General features: G+C 38.5%; 1 protein-coding gene across 6 annotated transcripts in view; it reads right to left on the reverse strand.

Annotated features, from left to right (window-relative positions):
- The window catches only part of LOC126278524 (anillin-like), a 137,588-nt gene that overhangs the window by 8,421 nt on the left and 112,458 nt on the right, over positions 1 to 16,709 (reverse strand). For all 6 annotated transcript variants that reach the window (XM_049978697.1, XM_049978698.1, XM_049978695.1 and 3 more), the window contains 2 exons: positions 16,155 to 16,402; positions 11,342 to 11,518 (listed from right to left, as the gene is read on the reverse strand). In XM_049978697.1, the coding sequence (XP_049834654.1) occupies positions 11,342 to 11,518; positions 16,155 to 16,402 (425 nt within the window). The remainder of the gene's footprint in view (positions 1 to 11,341; positions 11,519 to 16,154; positions 16,403 to 16,709) is intronic.

Below are 16,709 nucleotides of genomic sequence, written 5' to 3' on the forward strand. Positions count from 1 at the left end.
AATGTGTTAACTTTATCCTATTCCAAGTTAAAACAGTTTCAAGATATATTCATTGTTGTGGGAAAAGGAATTTTTAATGATGAAACTAGCGAATGTTTCAAACCATTATGAAGAATACTTCAGACAGAGGTGAAGGTAACAGTGAAGTATGGCTGCCAACTATTATGGCCACAGGTATATGCAAATCAGCATCCATTTCAATGAGCCAGTTATGTATATCCGGAATGACAAGTATCTGCTGTGTAGATATTCTGAAGGGATGCAAAGTCCTTCTGCAATTAATGGAATATTAACTTTTGATGCAAGCAAAAAGTATCTGCTGTAGTACTGAAAGCAGTTCGGCTTCTGTGTTAAAGTATGGACTCCAAGCGGCACGTTTCACACTATATAAGAATGTTGATTGCATATTGTCTCCAAAAAGAAATATGACGCTATGTGATTTTTTTAAAAAAGAACTTTCAACATTGTTTGGATACAGAGTTATCTGTTCTTTAATTGGGTAATTTAGAAGGTCTGTAGCTTTTTTCCCCTAATAATGGAACGAAGTAAGTTGTGTGATGTCAAGAAATAAAATGTAATTGATAAGTATATGTTGATTTTCAACGAAAGACTGCACCCCAAAACAATGGAATACAACAAAAATAAAGTTCATCATTGAAAACTAAGCCATTATAACAACACCAAAATCAGTAAAAAAATAAAACTGATTTTTTCCTGTCCCTATGAACAATCACAGTGCTGAATATTCTCATTGTTTTAAGGGGCTATTCTGGAACCAACATTCAGAGACTTTAGACCTTTATTGTACACTCTTTAAGACTGTACTCTGTATTTTTTTTAAATAAAAAAAACTTTAACCCAGAGGACACTACATGACATAAATGAAAGGCCTTTGCAGAGTGCGAGGGCATTTGTTGGGAGCTCTGAACGCCACTATTTTGAACCTAGAATTAAATTTCAAAAACTGCTTTGAAACTGACGATATTGTCTAAAGTAATACATGCGTGTTTTTTTTTTTTTTTTTTTTTAATAGTAGCACCAAAAATCGAAATCACAATATGTTCCAAGAGTCCTATGTACTACAGTAGAAAAAACACCAAATGGGAAAAAAAAGAGAGAGGGAGGGAGGGAGACAAGCATGCACTTTCAAATGTTTGCCATAGATGAATCATGTTACAGAGGGAAATCTTGTTGAGAATAGTATTTCAATCAATACCACAGGTATAGATATGTTAGACATTTCAGGATTTAAGCTAGCTTCCTACTTCTGCAGAGTAGATATGGAGGGAGGAGGAGTTGCCACATTTATTAAAAACTGCCATAAATTCAAGAACATTGACATTAATAAATTCTGTTTAGAGCAGCATCTAGAAGCATGTGCAACAGAAGTAGAGTTCCATAACAGATCCTCTATAATAGTAACTATTTACCGAGCACCTGCAGGAAATTATAATCTATTCATAAATCATCTAGAAGCTCTTTTGGGTTAATTAACAGTAAGAAACAAACAAATTTTGATTGCTGGTGACTTTAATACAGATTTTCTAATTCAATCTTCCAGTAAACATTTACTGCAGTTAGGAATGTTGTCTTTCAATCTAACTCACACTGTAAACTTTCCAACTAGGATCACTAAATCCTCAAGGACAGCCATTGATAACATTTTTATAGACAAATCAAAGGAACAAAATCATATCATAAAACCTGTAATAAATGGACTATCAGATCATGACATGCAGCTCCTTGTTTTAGATGTAAATTCTAAGCAGATTATCAAGACTGCTAAATCTGAGTACAGGAGAGTATTCAATCAACCAAAAATTGAGTGTTTTAGAAAACTGCTCAAAGATATCAACTGGAAAGATGTTTATAGTGCTCATGACATGAATGAAAAATATAATACATTCATGAACAATGTCACGGCCATGTTTGAAAACCGTTTTCCTCTAAAAGTTACTCAAATTAAACAGAAGTCTATAATAAAACCATGGATCACCCAAGGAATAAAGATTTCCTGCAAGACAAAAAGGAAAATGTATCTCTCGACCAAGAATAGCTCCAATGCTGATGATTTAGCTAAATACTAGGAATACTGTAAAATATTTAAAAAAAAGTAATTCAGGCATCCAAACAAATACACTACGAGAAGAAGATAGCAATGTCAGGGAACAAAATAAAAACAATATGGGATATAGTGAAAGAGGAGACTGGTAGAACCAGAAAGGAACAGTTGCAAATAGCACTAAGGGTAGATGACACATTAGTAACCGATGGGCATAGTGTGGCAAATCTATTTAACAAGTACTTTATATCTGTTACTGATAGAATGGGATTGTCAGGATCAGTAAATAATGCCCTTGAATATCTGAAACTAGCCTTTACAAATAGCTTTAGGGACATGAATATGTCACTCACATCACCAAAAGAAATAACTTCCATAATAAAATCTTTAAAAACAAAGCATTCTAGTGGGTGGTTACAATGAAATATCAACAAAGTTAATTAAGGCATGTTCTTGTGAGTTTAGTACAATTCTAAGTTACTTGTGTAACCAGTCAATTATAACTGGGAAATTTCCTGACTGGCTGAAATATGCAGATGTTAAGCCTCTATTCAAGAAAGGGGATAAAGAGATGCCATCAAACTACAGACCGATTTCACTTTTGCCAGCATTCTCAAAAATTTTAGAAAAAAAGTAATGTACAAGCAGCTTCTCAACCATCTGACCACAAATAACATTATCAAGAACACAGTTTGGATTTCTGAAGGGTTCTGATATCGAAAAGGCTATTTACACCTACAGTGAAAATGTACTTAATACATTAAATAACAAGTTACAAGCAGCAGGTATTTTCTGTGATTTGTCAAAGGCATTCAATTGTGTAAACCACAACATCCTTTTAAATAAATTAGAATTCTATGGTGTCACGGGCAGTGCTGCAAAATGGTTCAAGTCATACCTCGCTAACAGGAAACAAAGGGTGTCAGTGCAGGGACCAGTGAATTAAGTCATCAGTCATCATCAGAATGGGAAGAAATTACATGTGGTGTCCTACAAGGATCCATCTTAGGGCCACTGCTTTTTCTTGTGTACATTAATGATCTCTCATCAGTTACACTGCCAAAAGCAGAGCTCATTTTGTTTGCAGATGACACGAGTATTGCAATAAATAGTATGTCGAGTGTCAAAGACATTTGATTGTGTGAACCACAACATCCTTTTAAATAAATTAGAATTCTATGGTGTGACGGGCACTGCTGCAAAATGGTTCAAGTCATACCTCGCTAACAGGAAACAAAAGGTGTCAGTGCAATGGACTAGTGAATTAAGTCGTCAGTCATCATCAGAATAGGAAGAGATTACATGTGGTGTCCCACTAGGATCCATCTTAGGGCCATTGCTTTTTCTTGTGTACATTAATGATCTCTCATCAGTTACACTGCCAGAAGCAGAGCTCGTTTTGTTTTCAGATGACACAAGTATTTCAATAAATAGTATGTCGAGTGTAGTTCTAGAAAGATCTGCTAATGATATTTTCATGGATATTAATAAATGGTTTAAAGCCAACTCACTGACATTAAACTTCGAAAAGACTCACTATATGCAATTCAGAACCTGTAAGAGCTTTCCACCCAGCATATGCATAAAGTACGAAGAAGAGCAGATAGAAGAGGTTGACAGTCTTAAATTCCTGGGATTACAACTTGATAATAAATTCAGTTGGGAGGAGCACACCACAGAACTGCAGAAACGCCTTAACAAATCTGTATTTGCAATTAGAGTGTTAGCTGACATAGGTGACATAAAAATGAAAAAGCTTGCATACTTTGCCTACTTTCATTCCATAATGTCATATGGTATAATATTTTGGGGTAACTCGTCAAGTCAAACAAAAGTTTTCAGAGTCCAAAAGCGTGTAGTACGTATTATTTGTGGAGTAAACTCATGGTCATCTTGTACAAACCTCTTCAAAGAACTGGGTATACTAACTACTGCCTCTCAGTATATTTACTCCTTAATGAAATTTGTCCTAAATAATATATCTCTTTTTCCAACAAACAGCTCAGTTCATACATACAATACCAGGAACAAAAATGATCTGCACAAGGACTTAAAAGCACTTACTTTAGTTCAAAAAGGGGTCCACTACTCAGGAACACTCATCTTCAATAATTTGCCAGCAAACATAAAAAATTTAGTTACAAATAGAGATCAGTTTAAAAGGAGCATGAAAGACTTACTAGTGGCCAACTCCTTCTACTCCATTGACGAATTTTTTAATAGAAACAAATTATGTGTTGTATATATTTATACTATTAGTATTGTTATTTCAGCTTAAAAAAATAAAAAAAAAATAAAAGGTGACATGTTCCACATCCACGAGGATCTCCTTAAAACGAATCTATGAAACGAAAACTGATCTAATCTAATCTAATCAATACTAATGTCCTCTGTGACAGTATATGAAACTAACAGGGCCCCTGTTACATTGGTAACTATTACAGTATTACCTTGGTTGCATTCGAGTGCTCTGATCCATCAAATCCTCGTACATATTGGTCGTAACATATTTTAACATTTATAAGACACTATTTGAATGAATCTTGAAAATAGACTCTCTAAGTCAATAAAAAATTAGGCTAAAAATTCTACCCTGGTCTTCCCACCTTTTTTAAATGGAAAGCAGGAAGTAACAAACTAGCTGCAGTGACACAACTTAGCATTTAGACTAATACAGTTCTGAAGAACTGTCAACTAAAGATAAATTCAGGACACTTAGAAGATAGCAAGAGAGGAGAGATACATGTAAGCCCCATCCCAGCAGCTGGGGTTGTGACGTTAGAATATATGTCAGTCTACACTTCACATCCCTTCATCCTCACTGTGCACAGCTCTTTGTCAATGCAGCCACCAGTCTTTTCCCTTTCCCTGCCCCTCTCCTCTCTAGCCCCCCCCCCCCCCCCCCCCCCCCCCCATTCTCAACAAACCCCCACGTCAGCCTCCCAACACTGCATCTGGCAGCCTTGAACTGCTGTCATCTAGTTTCTTCATGCCCCGCCATACAGCATCCTTCTCTTCGCTCCACCCTTGCCCTGCTTTCGTTCAACACAACAGTTATGCTCTGACCACAGCAGACGGAGACAGTGGTCGTATGTGCATGATGTGTGCTTGCTTGTGTGCGCATTTTCTTTTCTGAAGAAGGCTTTGGCTGAAAGCTCTTGGGTAACACCCTGTCTGCAACTTAATTTATCATCTTTACTGTGAGTAGCAACCTATTCTTTTCACAATATTGTTGATATTCCAACCTGTACTTTCCATTGCTTGATGTTGTCAGTCTAAACAGTTGTTTGTTTGTATTGTATAAATGTTACCATTTATATGCCATCTTGCAAGTGTGGCTAATGCTCTCAAGATCCAGAGCCTTTGTTCCATTTTCATGGCTGTTGTTAGTACTAACTATGGAACATTATGTTGTTTTGTAAAATTGCAACTGAATTTTGCACAGTGTCTTATACATGCTGTACTAAATTATAACACAAATCTATAATTATCTAACCGTGACGTGCACCAGATACACTAACAGTGGTGTTTGGGTGCAAGTGTTGCCCAATGATGTGGACATCTGAAAAAGAAGGTATGAGCTCCACATGCATAGTACTGTCAATGATCACTTCACTCATATTCACTGTGAGTTCTTACACCCTGTTTTGCACAACCAGCATACTGGGAAGTACACGGTGACACCTTTCCTTATATTCTATGAAGAGTCTGTGATTTTATTCTTAAAATTGCTAATTATATGCCTTTTTTAGGTCTTTTATAAATGTGTACAGAGCTGATGTTAATAGAATATTCTGTCTAAAGGTGTTAAATGATGCACTGTGGAAAACAATGATTTCTGAAGTTCCTCCATCTCCTCTCTCACTGAGCGTGAGTCATTCAAGATGAATGGTATACGAAATGTGACCTGCCACAAGATACACCATGTCCCAAATTGGAATTACATGGCGCATTTTCAACCTGCCCTGAATGTTCGAGAGCAGCATCAAGCGTTGTCTTACCAGTATTGTAGCAATGACTGCCAAGTAACTATCCTTCGGCAGGTTTTTAACTCAACTTCATTGGTAAGCCTAGCTCCAGTATTGTACAGGATTTTTGATTTTGTTTTAGACACTATGAAGGAGCACTTCACATAACTGTGACATCTACTGAGTATATCCACTGAACAGTTCCGAACACCCTCCCGCCTGCCATGCACAAATATTCTATCTCACTCAAGGCAGAGTCGGTGCACTCACTCAAGTGCTGGCTCCAGAACTCACTACCACTGTATGGCACTGTAGTGTGTCTTCATGGTGGATGGTGGTAGAATGAAATTACTAGTTTCTATACTTATTATTATGAGCATTATTTTGGAAGCATTATGCATTCCTATTATGTGACTGTAACTAAGCCTTACACATACTCCACAGTATATGTAGGTCTTTTCTAGCTATGGAGGTATTCCCTGACTCAAATGTTTGACTTCTGTTTGTTGATAATATACCTTCAAGCAGAATGTAGATGGTTTTGTGCACATACATTGTCTGTTACTTTCACACCATTTCCTCACCTGCTCCAGCACACCACACGCTTTATTGTCTAGAGCAGCTCTTAAGTTCGTAGAGACCACTACTAGAAGGTCATCAGTGTATGGCACAATCCCCCTTATGGCAGTGTCCTTACCCATCAAGCCTATCTTAAGATCCCAGCAGACAGTTCCACAAATGAGCACCCAAGAGCATCTCTTGTGTTTAATAATTTTCCAGTTTCTGACAGGCCACTCCATCAGTTGCCCCTTACAATTATCTTGGAAAGTGTGATAGAGCGATATAGGTACTTGTATATCACTCTCCCTGTCGTGCAAAAAAACAGGCGACCAAAGACTGATAAAGACATTGCTGGACAGAAGTCTTCCCTAAATTTTTCCATGCCTTACAGTCTCCATCTGCTCAACTTCAATTACATCACTTTCTTACCATTTTTAATCCATGAGAGACCTTTTTTTGATCGATCTACCTGCCACCTGTCTCGCTAAATGTCTCGCCCAATGTAATTTCATTTTAATTACAACCCAATTTACATCTTCTACTCCAATTTTCCCATGATCCATTTGTTTTTCTGTAATTCCCATCAGACTATCTCCATTGCTCAATGAGAGAATCTCAGTTTTGTAACAATTTCCACATTTAAACCCCACGTCTCTGACATGTCAAACTGCAAAATCATCCACAAATAAGGATTCTTTACTGTAGATGTTATACTGTTTGTGATAACCAAAAGTGAGTAATATTTAAAATACTTCCTTGATGGACACTATTCTCCTGCCCAAAACTAACAGAACTTTGCCAATTCAGTACTTTAAAAATGCACTTTGATAGAAAGGACTGAATGAATACAGGTTACAACATTCATGGAACTGTCCAACATGTTGTACCTGCAAGTGGAGTCACATGCCTTGTCTACGTCAACAAATATTTCAATGAAATTATTATATAAAACAGTCTGCTGCATACTTGCTTCCTGTAGTTCATGTCATCTATAGGGGATCGGCACCACCTAAATCCACCCTCAAAGCACCTGAGTTGCCTGGTCTCTAACGTCCAGACCAGATGAAAGCTGACAGGTTCTTTCCTACACAGCTCATTACAGCAACTCTTCTGGTAATGATTAGGTATGTTCAGTCCTCCTCTGATTTGCGGAGAAGTGCCATCATTGCCACATCCATGAGCTAAGAAACTACCATGTCAGCCATATCAGATTAAAAATTATACGAGGACATCCTTTGATTCTGTTAGTATGTAGAGTAGCATGCTGTATTAGAGTTGATGGCAACAAGGTGCAGATACACATTTCAGAATTGTTGGATGAGAGACATTGTAAAGAGCTGTCTTTGTGTGGATGATGCATCCAGAAGCTGTCTGGAGACACTTCTGTCTCAGCACTGCTGCTATAGATGGCAGACTGCTTTTACCAAAAACCCTTCTGATGGCCTCCTTTACTTTTGTAGCATGTAATAATAACACCTCCAGCTGTATGTTAGTCTTTATTTATTTGCAACCAGTTTCAGTGATATAATTCACCATACTCAGGCCCTTGGGTGCAGCAAATATATTATTTATCTTACTATACAAAATACATCATAATAAAATGATGATATATTAACTGTATTGGACTGGACTAATTTCCATTCCATTTGTGTATGTAACAAGCATAGCATTAGAACTGCAAAGACATCAAACTATAGATGGTGTCTTCACTGTAATAAATTTGCAATAATTATTGGAAAAACAAACAACCTATACTGGTAGGTAAATGGAGTGATTCAACAGGGGTCTAAAACCTATCAGGCATTAATAACTTAGGAGAACTGTATTCCTCTTCGGTTGATCACTTAAAACTATCAGATGCTGTGGTGTGCAAAGTGTCATTTTCATAGTAAGATAAATGGAATGTCTGCTGTTTTTAGGGGCCTGAAGATAGTGGATTGTATCATTGATACCAGTCACAAATAAGTAAAAACTAATACATACACCCAGAAGATATTACATTACTGCACATAAATATACAGCTGCTGCCCCATTACCCATCAGAAGAGGAATGTATAGAAATCCATGAAACTTGTCATGAATTTTTTTGAATGCTGTCTTAGTTTTTAGTAACAACCATTTCGTCATGCGGTGATCAGTTTGCTCTATGTATTTCCCTTCTCAGCTGCTTCCTTTCACTGACTGACTGACCCATCAGGTAGAGGGATACACAATGGAAATTGGTCAGTGGAATGGAGGTCATTAGTAGCTTCCCACCAAGGAGAAACTAGAATTACTGGAGAGCAGCCTGAGAAGGTCTATGGCTGAGGATGGCCCAGTAGCAGTAGATAAACGTGTGTGGTTGCTGGTGTTGAGCTCCTAAGATATCATGAAGGTCTCCAAAACTTGTCCATTGGGTGCAGGTATATGACGAGTCTCACAATACAATCGTTGTATTTATGTCTCCAAGCAGAAGTGTTTGACAGCCTCATTATCTAATGCTTTTTGCAGTGACAGACAAAGCATACTTTAAACCTTGGTCAGACATAAATTTCAACAGCAAAGTTTAGAAGGCTAGTAACCACTGATGTAGTAGAGGAATGGTATGTGTTATTTTCAAACACAGCCATCCTCTTCCCAAGTAATGTCATCCTTGAAGTGGTAGGTTAGTCAGTCGTGGGACAGGGGCGACAGTAAGTTTAAAATAGGTTTAATGCAAAACAGGCATAGACGTCTTCCCTAAATTAAAAGTTTTAATTCCTCCATGCATGCCCTGAACCTCTTTCAGAGCAATATGGAAACTTGGGAACGGTCTCAGTGCTGATGTTTGTCTGGCCTTTCCCCTATTCTTCTGCTAAGTTGGCGAATCTAAATTGGATGGTGGACTGGATGAGAACATGATGGTTCCATCAGACAAATTTCATAGAGAATCTGTTTATTCATCAGATAAAACCAGAGTTGAGTGTTTCGATGACTTTGGAATCCTGTCTCTTAGGTTTTCTACTTTCTGTGTCTTATGTAATTTTCGATGATAAGGGTAGTGGTTTAACAACTCCACCGATACTAAGTTTGTATTTGTTCTTTTTGTAAGTGTGATTTGTTGTGTATTACTCAAATGTGGCCTTTGTTAGCTGTTTAGAGGAGGAAAGCTGCTTTGTAACTGCTCCATTTCTACAAGGGCATTTGCACATTTTTCCCCTTCTTTCTTGTCACTGCTTGTCTTAGTCTGTGTTGACATGCTAGGTTTTTGAGCCAGCTTTTTTACTGTAGTCACAAGTAATGTAACGGTATGTGGCTGTTGTACCTTTTACATCTTTTTCACTCCACTATATGCCACTTGTTTGGTCACTGATTTCCTGAATCACCATCTCGTCGACGTAAAAAGCTCAATCTTGACTCATCACTGAATACCTCTCACCACAGTTAAAACACACTCTTCTGCTTTATGGATTGTTTCTTGACAAGTTGGCTGATCTTTATATGCCAGTGTAGTGTGTCAAAATGCCAACATTTTAAACACCTTAAAAGGTACAGTACGTAGGGCTGGACTTGAGCAGGTAAACCACACTGTCATGCATTGAAGGAGAATAAGCACATTAGATGTAAAAGTAAGTACAACTGTCTTTCGCAGTTCCCCACTGACACTTTTCGAGCTGTTACTCCATTAGCCTCCCTTTCTTCCTTCAATTCATCAATTCTCTTGCGACTAGGATTTTGTTTAGGACTACGTCCTTACACACCATAACACCTTTGCTAACATTTAGGGTGTTGCGTAGTTACGTAACAACAGAAAATTCCCCAAGTCATTTCATATTCTGCAGCAGTGTTGCTTCATATGAAATAGCAGTTTCAGCAAGCAGCATCTAATTTTAGAGCCATTTCACTGAATTCATAGTTCCTGCTACACCGTACAAAGCCTTCTGAATATAAAAAGGCAACAACTTCTCCATGTACCCCCTCTCTCTTTTCAATTACACACACACACACACACACACACACACACACACACACACACACACTCTCTCTCTCTCTCTCTCTCTCTCTCTCTCTCTCTCTCTCTCTCTCTCTCTCTCTCTCTCTCTCTGGCTGTTGACCAATCTTGTGTTCCCATCATTTACTCCCATCTTAAGATTGTGCATTTTCAGGAGGGTTGAACCTGACTTCTCTTAAAGGGCTGGGTGAGCTTTTACTGAATGTAGTAAACTTTATGGACATTCAGTGAGCAAATGGAGCCTTGTTTGCCAGAGGAAGTCCTATACAACTAGGGCATTGCAGGTTCCATAAAGGTTGCTTGTTAATGAGTGTTCCACGTCAACAGCCACCCACCCAATGAGCATGTGGTATACTTTTGAGTTTTTATTTTATTTATTAATAGAAGGTTGCACCATTCTCAAGGATCTGCCCAATCAAGCAAAGATCCTCACTACCTGTGACACACAACATTCCACTGCTCTTCCGTACAGTGGACACTGAAGCATGCATAGGGCCTGTGGTTACTACATCTAATCTAATGACATGAATGTGGCAAGCATTACTTCCAAGTTCATAATTACCATAGCTTCAACAATTATTGGTTGTCTTAAACATAAAATCAGTTTAAACTTCTTACTATGAGTTAATTGCAGAATTCTGATTTAGATGTACAAAAGATGTTTTACTAAACGAGTCAGAGGTCATCTTGAGTATATATTTTAAAGCACTATTTGCTACAAATCTTTAGTACTTACTAAAGTAAAAGCAACACAGAATACAAACAATGCTTCAAGAATACCTTGTTGAGTGTGAACTGGGTGCGATGCACTTCTTTCAGAGAGAACACAACATAGCCAGCAAGTTGAAAGCTTGAAGTTCGAACTGCAGATGGACCTGCAGGGGATTGGACCGTTGGCATGATCAAACGCGACTCCTGTTTCACTTTCTTTGGCGTTAGTCTTAGTTTATTGCCTTCCTGTTCACAAAAGGAAAAATTACAGGCATGTTATAATTCTGACAAAATATGGTAAAAAAGTAAAAACAACAACAACAACAACAATAATAATTTTCTCCCTTTGCCAGTATAGTGTACGTGAAGGAAGTATCAGTTTTTTTCTTACAGTAATTGATGGTGCTGCCCACTCAGATACTAATATTTACAGACACTATAATCAAATTCATGCTTCAACATTTATAGTTGTTTTAAGCTGTATAAAACAATTTGATTGACACTAAAAGTTCCTCTTGATAAAGAAATGGCAAACAGTTTCATTAAATGCCCTGAACACAGATTATCAATTCAGTGAAATAAAAGAAGTTTATATTCACCTTTCAAATGTGTACACAAATCATACTACTGGAATATTCAGTTTTATTGCCTGATTAAAAATTGCAGAATGTAAATTTCACATTTTCGTAAGTACGAAAACAGAGCTGAGAGCAGTAGTTTGCTGCATGTTCCTCTACAAATTCAGTGTGCTGTATGTTTTAAAACTCTCTATTAATTAACTTTAATTTTGCCCATCATTGGTGTTACTGTTAGCGATCTGAAAATGTGGTATTTATTTTTGCTAAATTTGCAACTGTTTTTGTAAAAAATTAGACATAAGCATTTAAAAGTATGTTATGCAGCATTTTGACTGGAATGTTTGCTTTTGGAAAAACAGTTCTTTATCCAAAATGGTCTTTGCTTATTTTCTTCTTTTGGCTCTATTTAACCTTTCAACAAATGATTGTTTCTGTTAAGAAGCAGCAGCATTTTTCCACCGGTGAACAGAGAGCTGCTCAGATTTAAAGTTTTTCTTGACTACATTTTTTCCCCCCACCCAACTGGATACTTACAGAATCTGCAGAATATTGATATTCACCTTCTGCAGACACTCACAGCTGTGGAACTTAACACCTGACAATGCCTAAGAAGAATTGACAAGGTACTTACAAGGTCTCTCCCTACTACGTCTAGTCTATTCTCAATCAAAACTAATACTCCTTGCCATGCTGTGCGAAGGATTGAAGTGTCATATGGTGATCAGAGCCTGACTACAGTGGTATAATTACTCTGACATTATATTGTGGCAGTTGGCCGCAAGCGTAAACAAACAAGGTCTACGGCCGGTAAGGGGAAGAGAGAGGTGTGGGAGGCACAGGCCCCGCCTCCCTCTCACAGCAATTCCAGCCTACACCTGTGTTTCATCTCAAGCATGGTGCTGAAACTGGTGAAAACATCTATTACTACAAAGCACATACCAGTTATCAGAGATGATACGAAATTACAGGTAGAACACTATTTCTGAAAGAAAGCCGATGTAATTAAACATATAAAACATGTTTTAATGATTTATTTTAGTCACTTTTACAGTCACTCTCAGCCGTGTCAGTTATATAAAGACTCATTATCAGCTACATCCACGCAGGATGAGCTCTCATGTTCCATTGTGTCTGTATTAGACCAGTCCTCACTAGAGTTATTGGCACATATTATAATGTCATCAGTTCCAACTTTCATAACACCATCGCACCTCCTGTAATCATATTCCACTTCATGCACTTTTTTGCAGTACCCTTCCCAGTCATTTGGAGTGACAGAACTGATGCCATTGTTTCTCAGTTTCTTGTGGTTGGCTGCTTACCTGTCACCAGAGACGTTGTGCTCCATCACGTACAGTTTAATTGTTGCCCATGCAAGTTCAATTGTGTTCGGGTGGCAGGCAAACAATGGTGTGGCCTCCACTCTTAGCCAGTTCAGCTACTACGTAGCTATTTTTACTTAGTTTATTGTCTGCACAAGAGCATACAGTTCAGCCTTTGTCATGCTGTCATTGCATTTAACTTTCCTTTTTGTAGCCATCTATTACCACCACCTTTGGAAAGTACAATGATGGGGTTTCGTTCACCTGTCTATACGGTGATACGACAAATTGTCCACAACAATGACAGAATTTGGCAGAAGATTTGGGAGCACCATCTCCGAAAACCACTTCCATACATTCTGAGTTTGTTTGGACACGATAATCTCCTTGCAAAGATTTTGTCCAGAACTTTAGTTCTGCTTGCTTCACAAACCTGTTTCTCGATCCTTCTGGAAGCACTTTCACAAGCCATAACACCCAATCCATCTTGTAGCTTCTGCCAGCATTTGTCGCATGTCAGATTGCTTTCAATCCATGACTCATCAAGACAATAAATATTTTGTTGAGCTTCCCTAATGCTTTTCGTGTGTGCAAGGAAACGAGACTGTCAAAGAACAATGTCACCATGTTCTAGCAAGAGATTTCATTTGTGAATTACAGATTTCCACACAAATCCCATTGACTTAAATGAAGTTTTAAACGAGGTACTGCTCCATCTCCAATTTATCTTCTCGCACTGTGGTGGAAGAACTTTTGCCACGCAAGGAACTACTTTCTGTTGTGTGTAGAACTCCGCTATGGTATTCCTTATAACTAATTTACTGAAGTCATCAACTTCCTCTTTAATATTACTATGTCTCTTCCTAAGTGAAACAAAATGAAATAATTAAAACCAAGCAGATGCCACATTGGAAGCATTGTTGTATACAAACAGATTTACGCTTGTACAGTACAAATCAGGACTGAGTATCAGGCTATTCACTTGGATGAGAGCTTGCAAACGTTCTAATCCTATCTAGGGTTCATATACTATTTTAGGTGTAAGTGGCAGCTCTCTTACAGGCCTGAGTGATAGGGTGTAGCAGCTTTTATCTTTCCTTATCTGCCTCGCAGCATTCCAGCACATTACACATTATTTTACGAGCACCACTTCGTACTACAAATCTCCATTTCCTTTTAGAGGATGCAGGAGTCATACTTGACTCCCGTAATGGACCTGGAGCAGTGTCTTCATCGATTTCAAAATATGAAACAAGCAACAAGTAATGCACAACACAAAAGCACAACGGAGGATATACGAGGCATTCGGCAATGGCTGGCAGTGCTGTAAAAATGGGAGCACAGCCCCGACCTCTACTGGTAACTTTAACAACGACAGATCAAAGCACCCCCACCTACAACTGCCACAATATACTGTACGAACAATGCTGGTGATAGTGCTTGTGTCATGTGAAAGCCTTTGCATATGAAGAACTTTAGATGAACAAAACAATGTGGATGAGGCTTCTGCAAAACTTCACTCAGTTTGCTGGAATAATAAAATACAATGGCCAGTCACATTAATGTGACCAACTGGCAAGAGCCTGAATAAACATCTTTTGCATCATAAACGTGCAAGAAGAATGTCAATACGATTTTGGAAGGTACAGACACGGATGTGGAGCCATGCCGACTCCAGAGCTGTGACCAGGTGTGATAGGTTTCGCAATTGAGAGTTCATGGCATGAACAGTCAGATGTAGGTGGTCTCACAGAGTCTTGATTTCATTTAAATCAAGAGTCTGGTGTACATGGGAGTACAGCAACCTCATCCTGATGCTGTGCTGGGAGCTGTGTAATGCATTGCAACGTCCTGCTAGTAGATGCCACCGTGCCGAGGAAAAAAAATACTGAATTTGGGGACAGATATGGTCTCCAGAGATACATGCATACGTGTGTTGATCCACTGTGCCTTCCAGAAAGACAAGATCACCCAAGGTATGCCAAGGAAACACACCATAATGCTCCTTCCTCTGGGACCATCTGTCATCTGAAAAGCCCACCCGCTTCCACTCAACAAATGTCCAGTTGCATATTGGCGTGTAAATTCTGGCCTTCGTCACTGATGAACAGCAGTCAGCATCGGTGTGTGAAGCAGGTACCAGCTTCAGAGGCCCATAGGCATCAAAATTTGCTGAACAGTCATTGAGGAGACACTCTTGGTACCTCCTTGATTCTTCTGAGTGGCCAGTAGCTCAACAGTTGCACATCTATTCAACCGTACACATCACCACAGCCGTTGTTCCCTTGTCACACATGGCCCATGGTGCACCATACTTGCTTTGGCGTCAGTTTTGGATAGTGCTATTCTGCCATATACAGTGCACTTTAAACATGGGAGCAGGCAAACAGTTTACAAATAACTGTTTTGGAAATGCATTCACCCTTGGCCCAAAAGCCAATGATCAAATACATTGCTCCATTTCCACATTATGACAAGAAATGTACCTTTTCCTGCATCCCTTGAAACACTTTATATACCCTCCACTGCTAATACTGTCACCTGGTGTTTATGAGTGGTTATTGCACCACTGAAATGTAGAAGGTGGTCTCATTGATATGACTGGAGTGTGTAATAATGGTACAATTATAAATGCAAAAGTAATGTCTTCAGTTTATCTTTATCCACAGATATCCAAATTCCTTTAAAGCAATCAGCATATATTGTGCCTGTAATAAGAAAACATGAATTGTGATACACTCAAAAGCTAGTGGAAAACAGCAAAAATAAGCAATGAAAGAAGGAAGATTGAAATTCACTGCTCTATCAATGAGGTCATTAAGGATGGAGCAAATGTTTGGGTTGGAGAACAAAAATGGCTGCATCCTTTTCATAGGAACAATCCTGTAATATGTCTTACATGATTTAGGGAAATCATGTAATATGACAGAGAGCAAACACAATCACACAAATTATTAGTTCTGCATAAATCAAAGCTATTACCTTCTTCCCACTACTCACATCAGTGATGTGATACTTGACATTGTGAGGCAAAATCTCCTTTTGTGTTTCAAGGCTGTAGACCTCAAGAGTAGCCTTAAAATCAGTGTAGAGGCCATTTAACTTCAATGGTCCCTTCCACATAAGTCCAGGTGTGCCCTTTAGCACAGTAGGTGATGCAGCTAAAACAGGAGTGCCCAACACTTGTTCCTGAGAGCGCAGCAGACACATGAAATGGTGGCAAGTATTACCTGAAAAAGATGGATTCTTTAAGTTTTGTTTACATAGACCATGTTTTACAGAAAAATGCGGCAGCAATAGTGTTGCCCCCAACATCAACGCAATACATGGCAATATCGGTGATTTGTATTGTTGGGTCGTATCTACCTCGACATTGAATCAAACGTATTCTTCAGTTTAAAAGATGTGAGACAAGTGTGCATTTTGTTGTCTCTGTTGTTGTGTGTATGAATGTGTGTACTTTTATCAGAGAAGAAGCAAGAGCTTGAAAGTAAGTTGAATACTGTGTTTTGTTACATGTTTCGTGGACCACGCATC

The sequence above is a fragment of the Schistocerca gregaria genome, chromosome 6, assembly GCF_023897955.1.
Source record: "Schistocerca gregaria isolate iqSchGreg1 chromosome 6, iqSchGreg1.2, whole genome shotgun sequence".
Classification (NCBI taxonomy): Eukaryota; Metazoa; Arthropoda; class Insecta; order Orthoptera; family Acrididae; genus Schistocerca; species Schistocerca gregaria.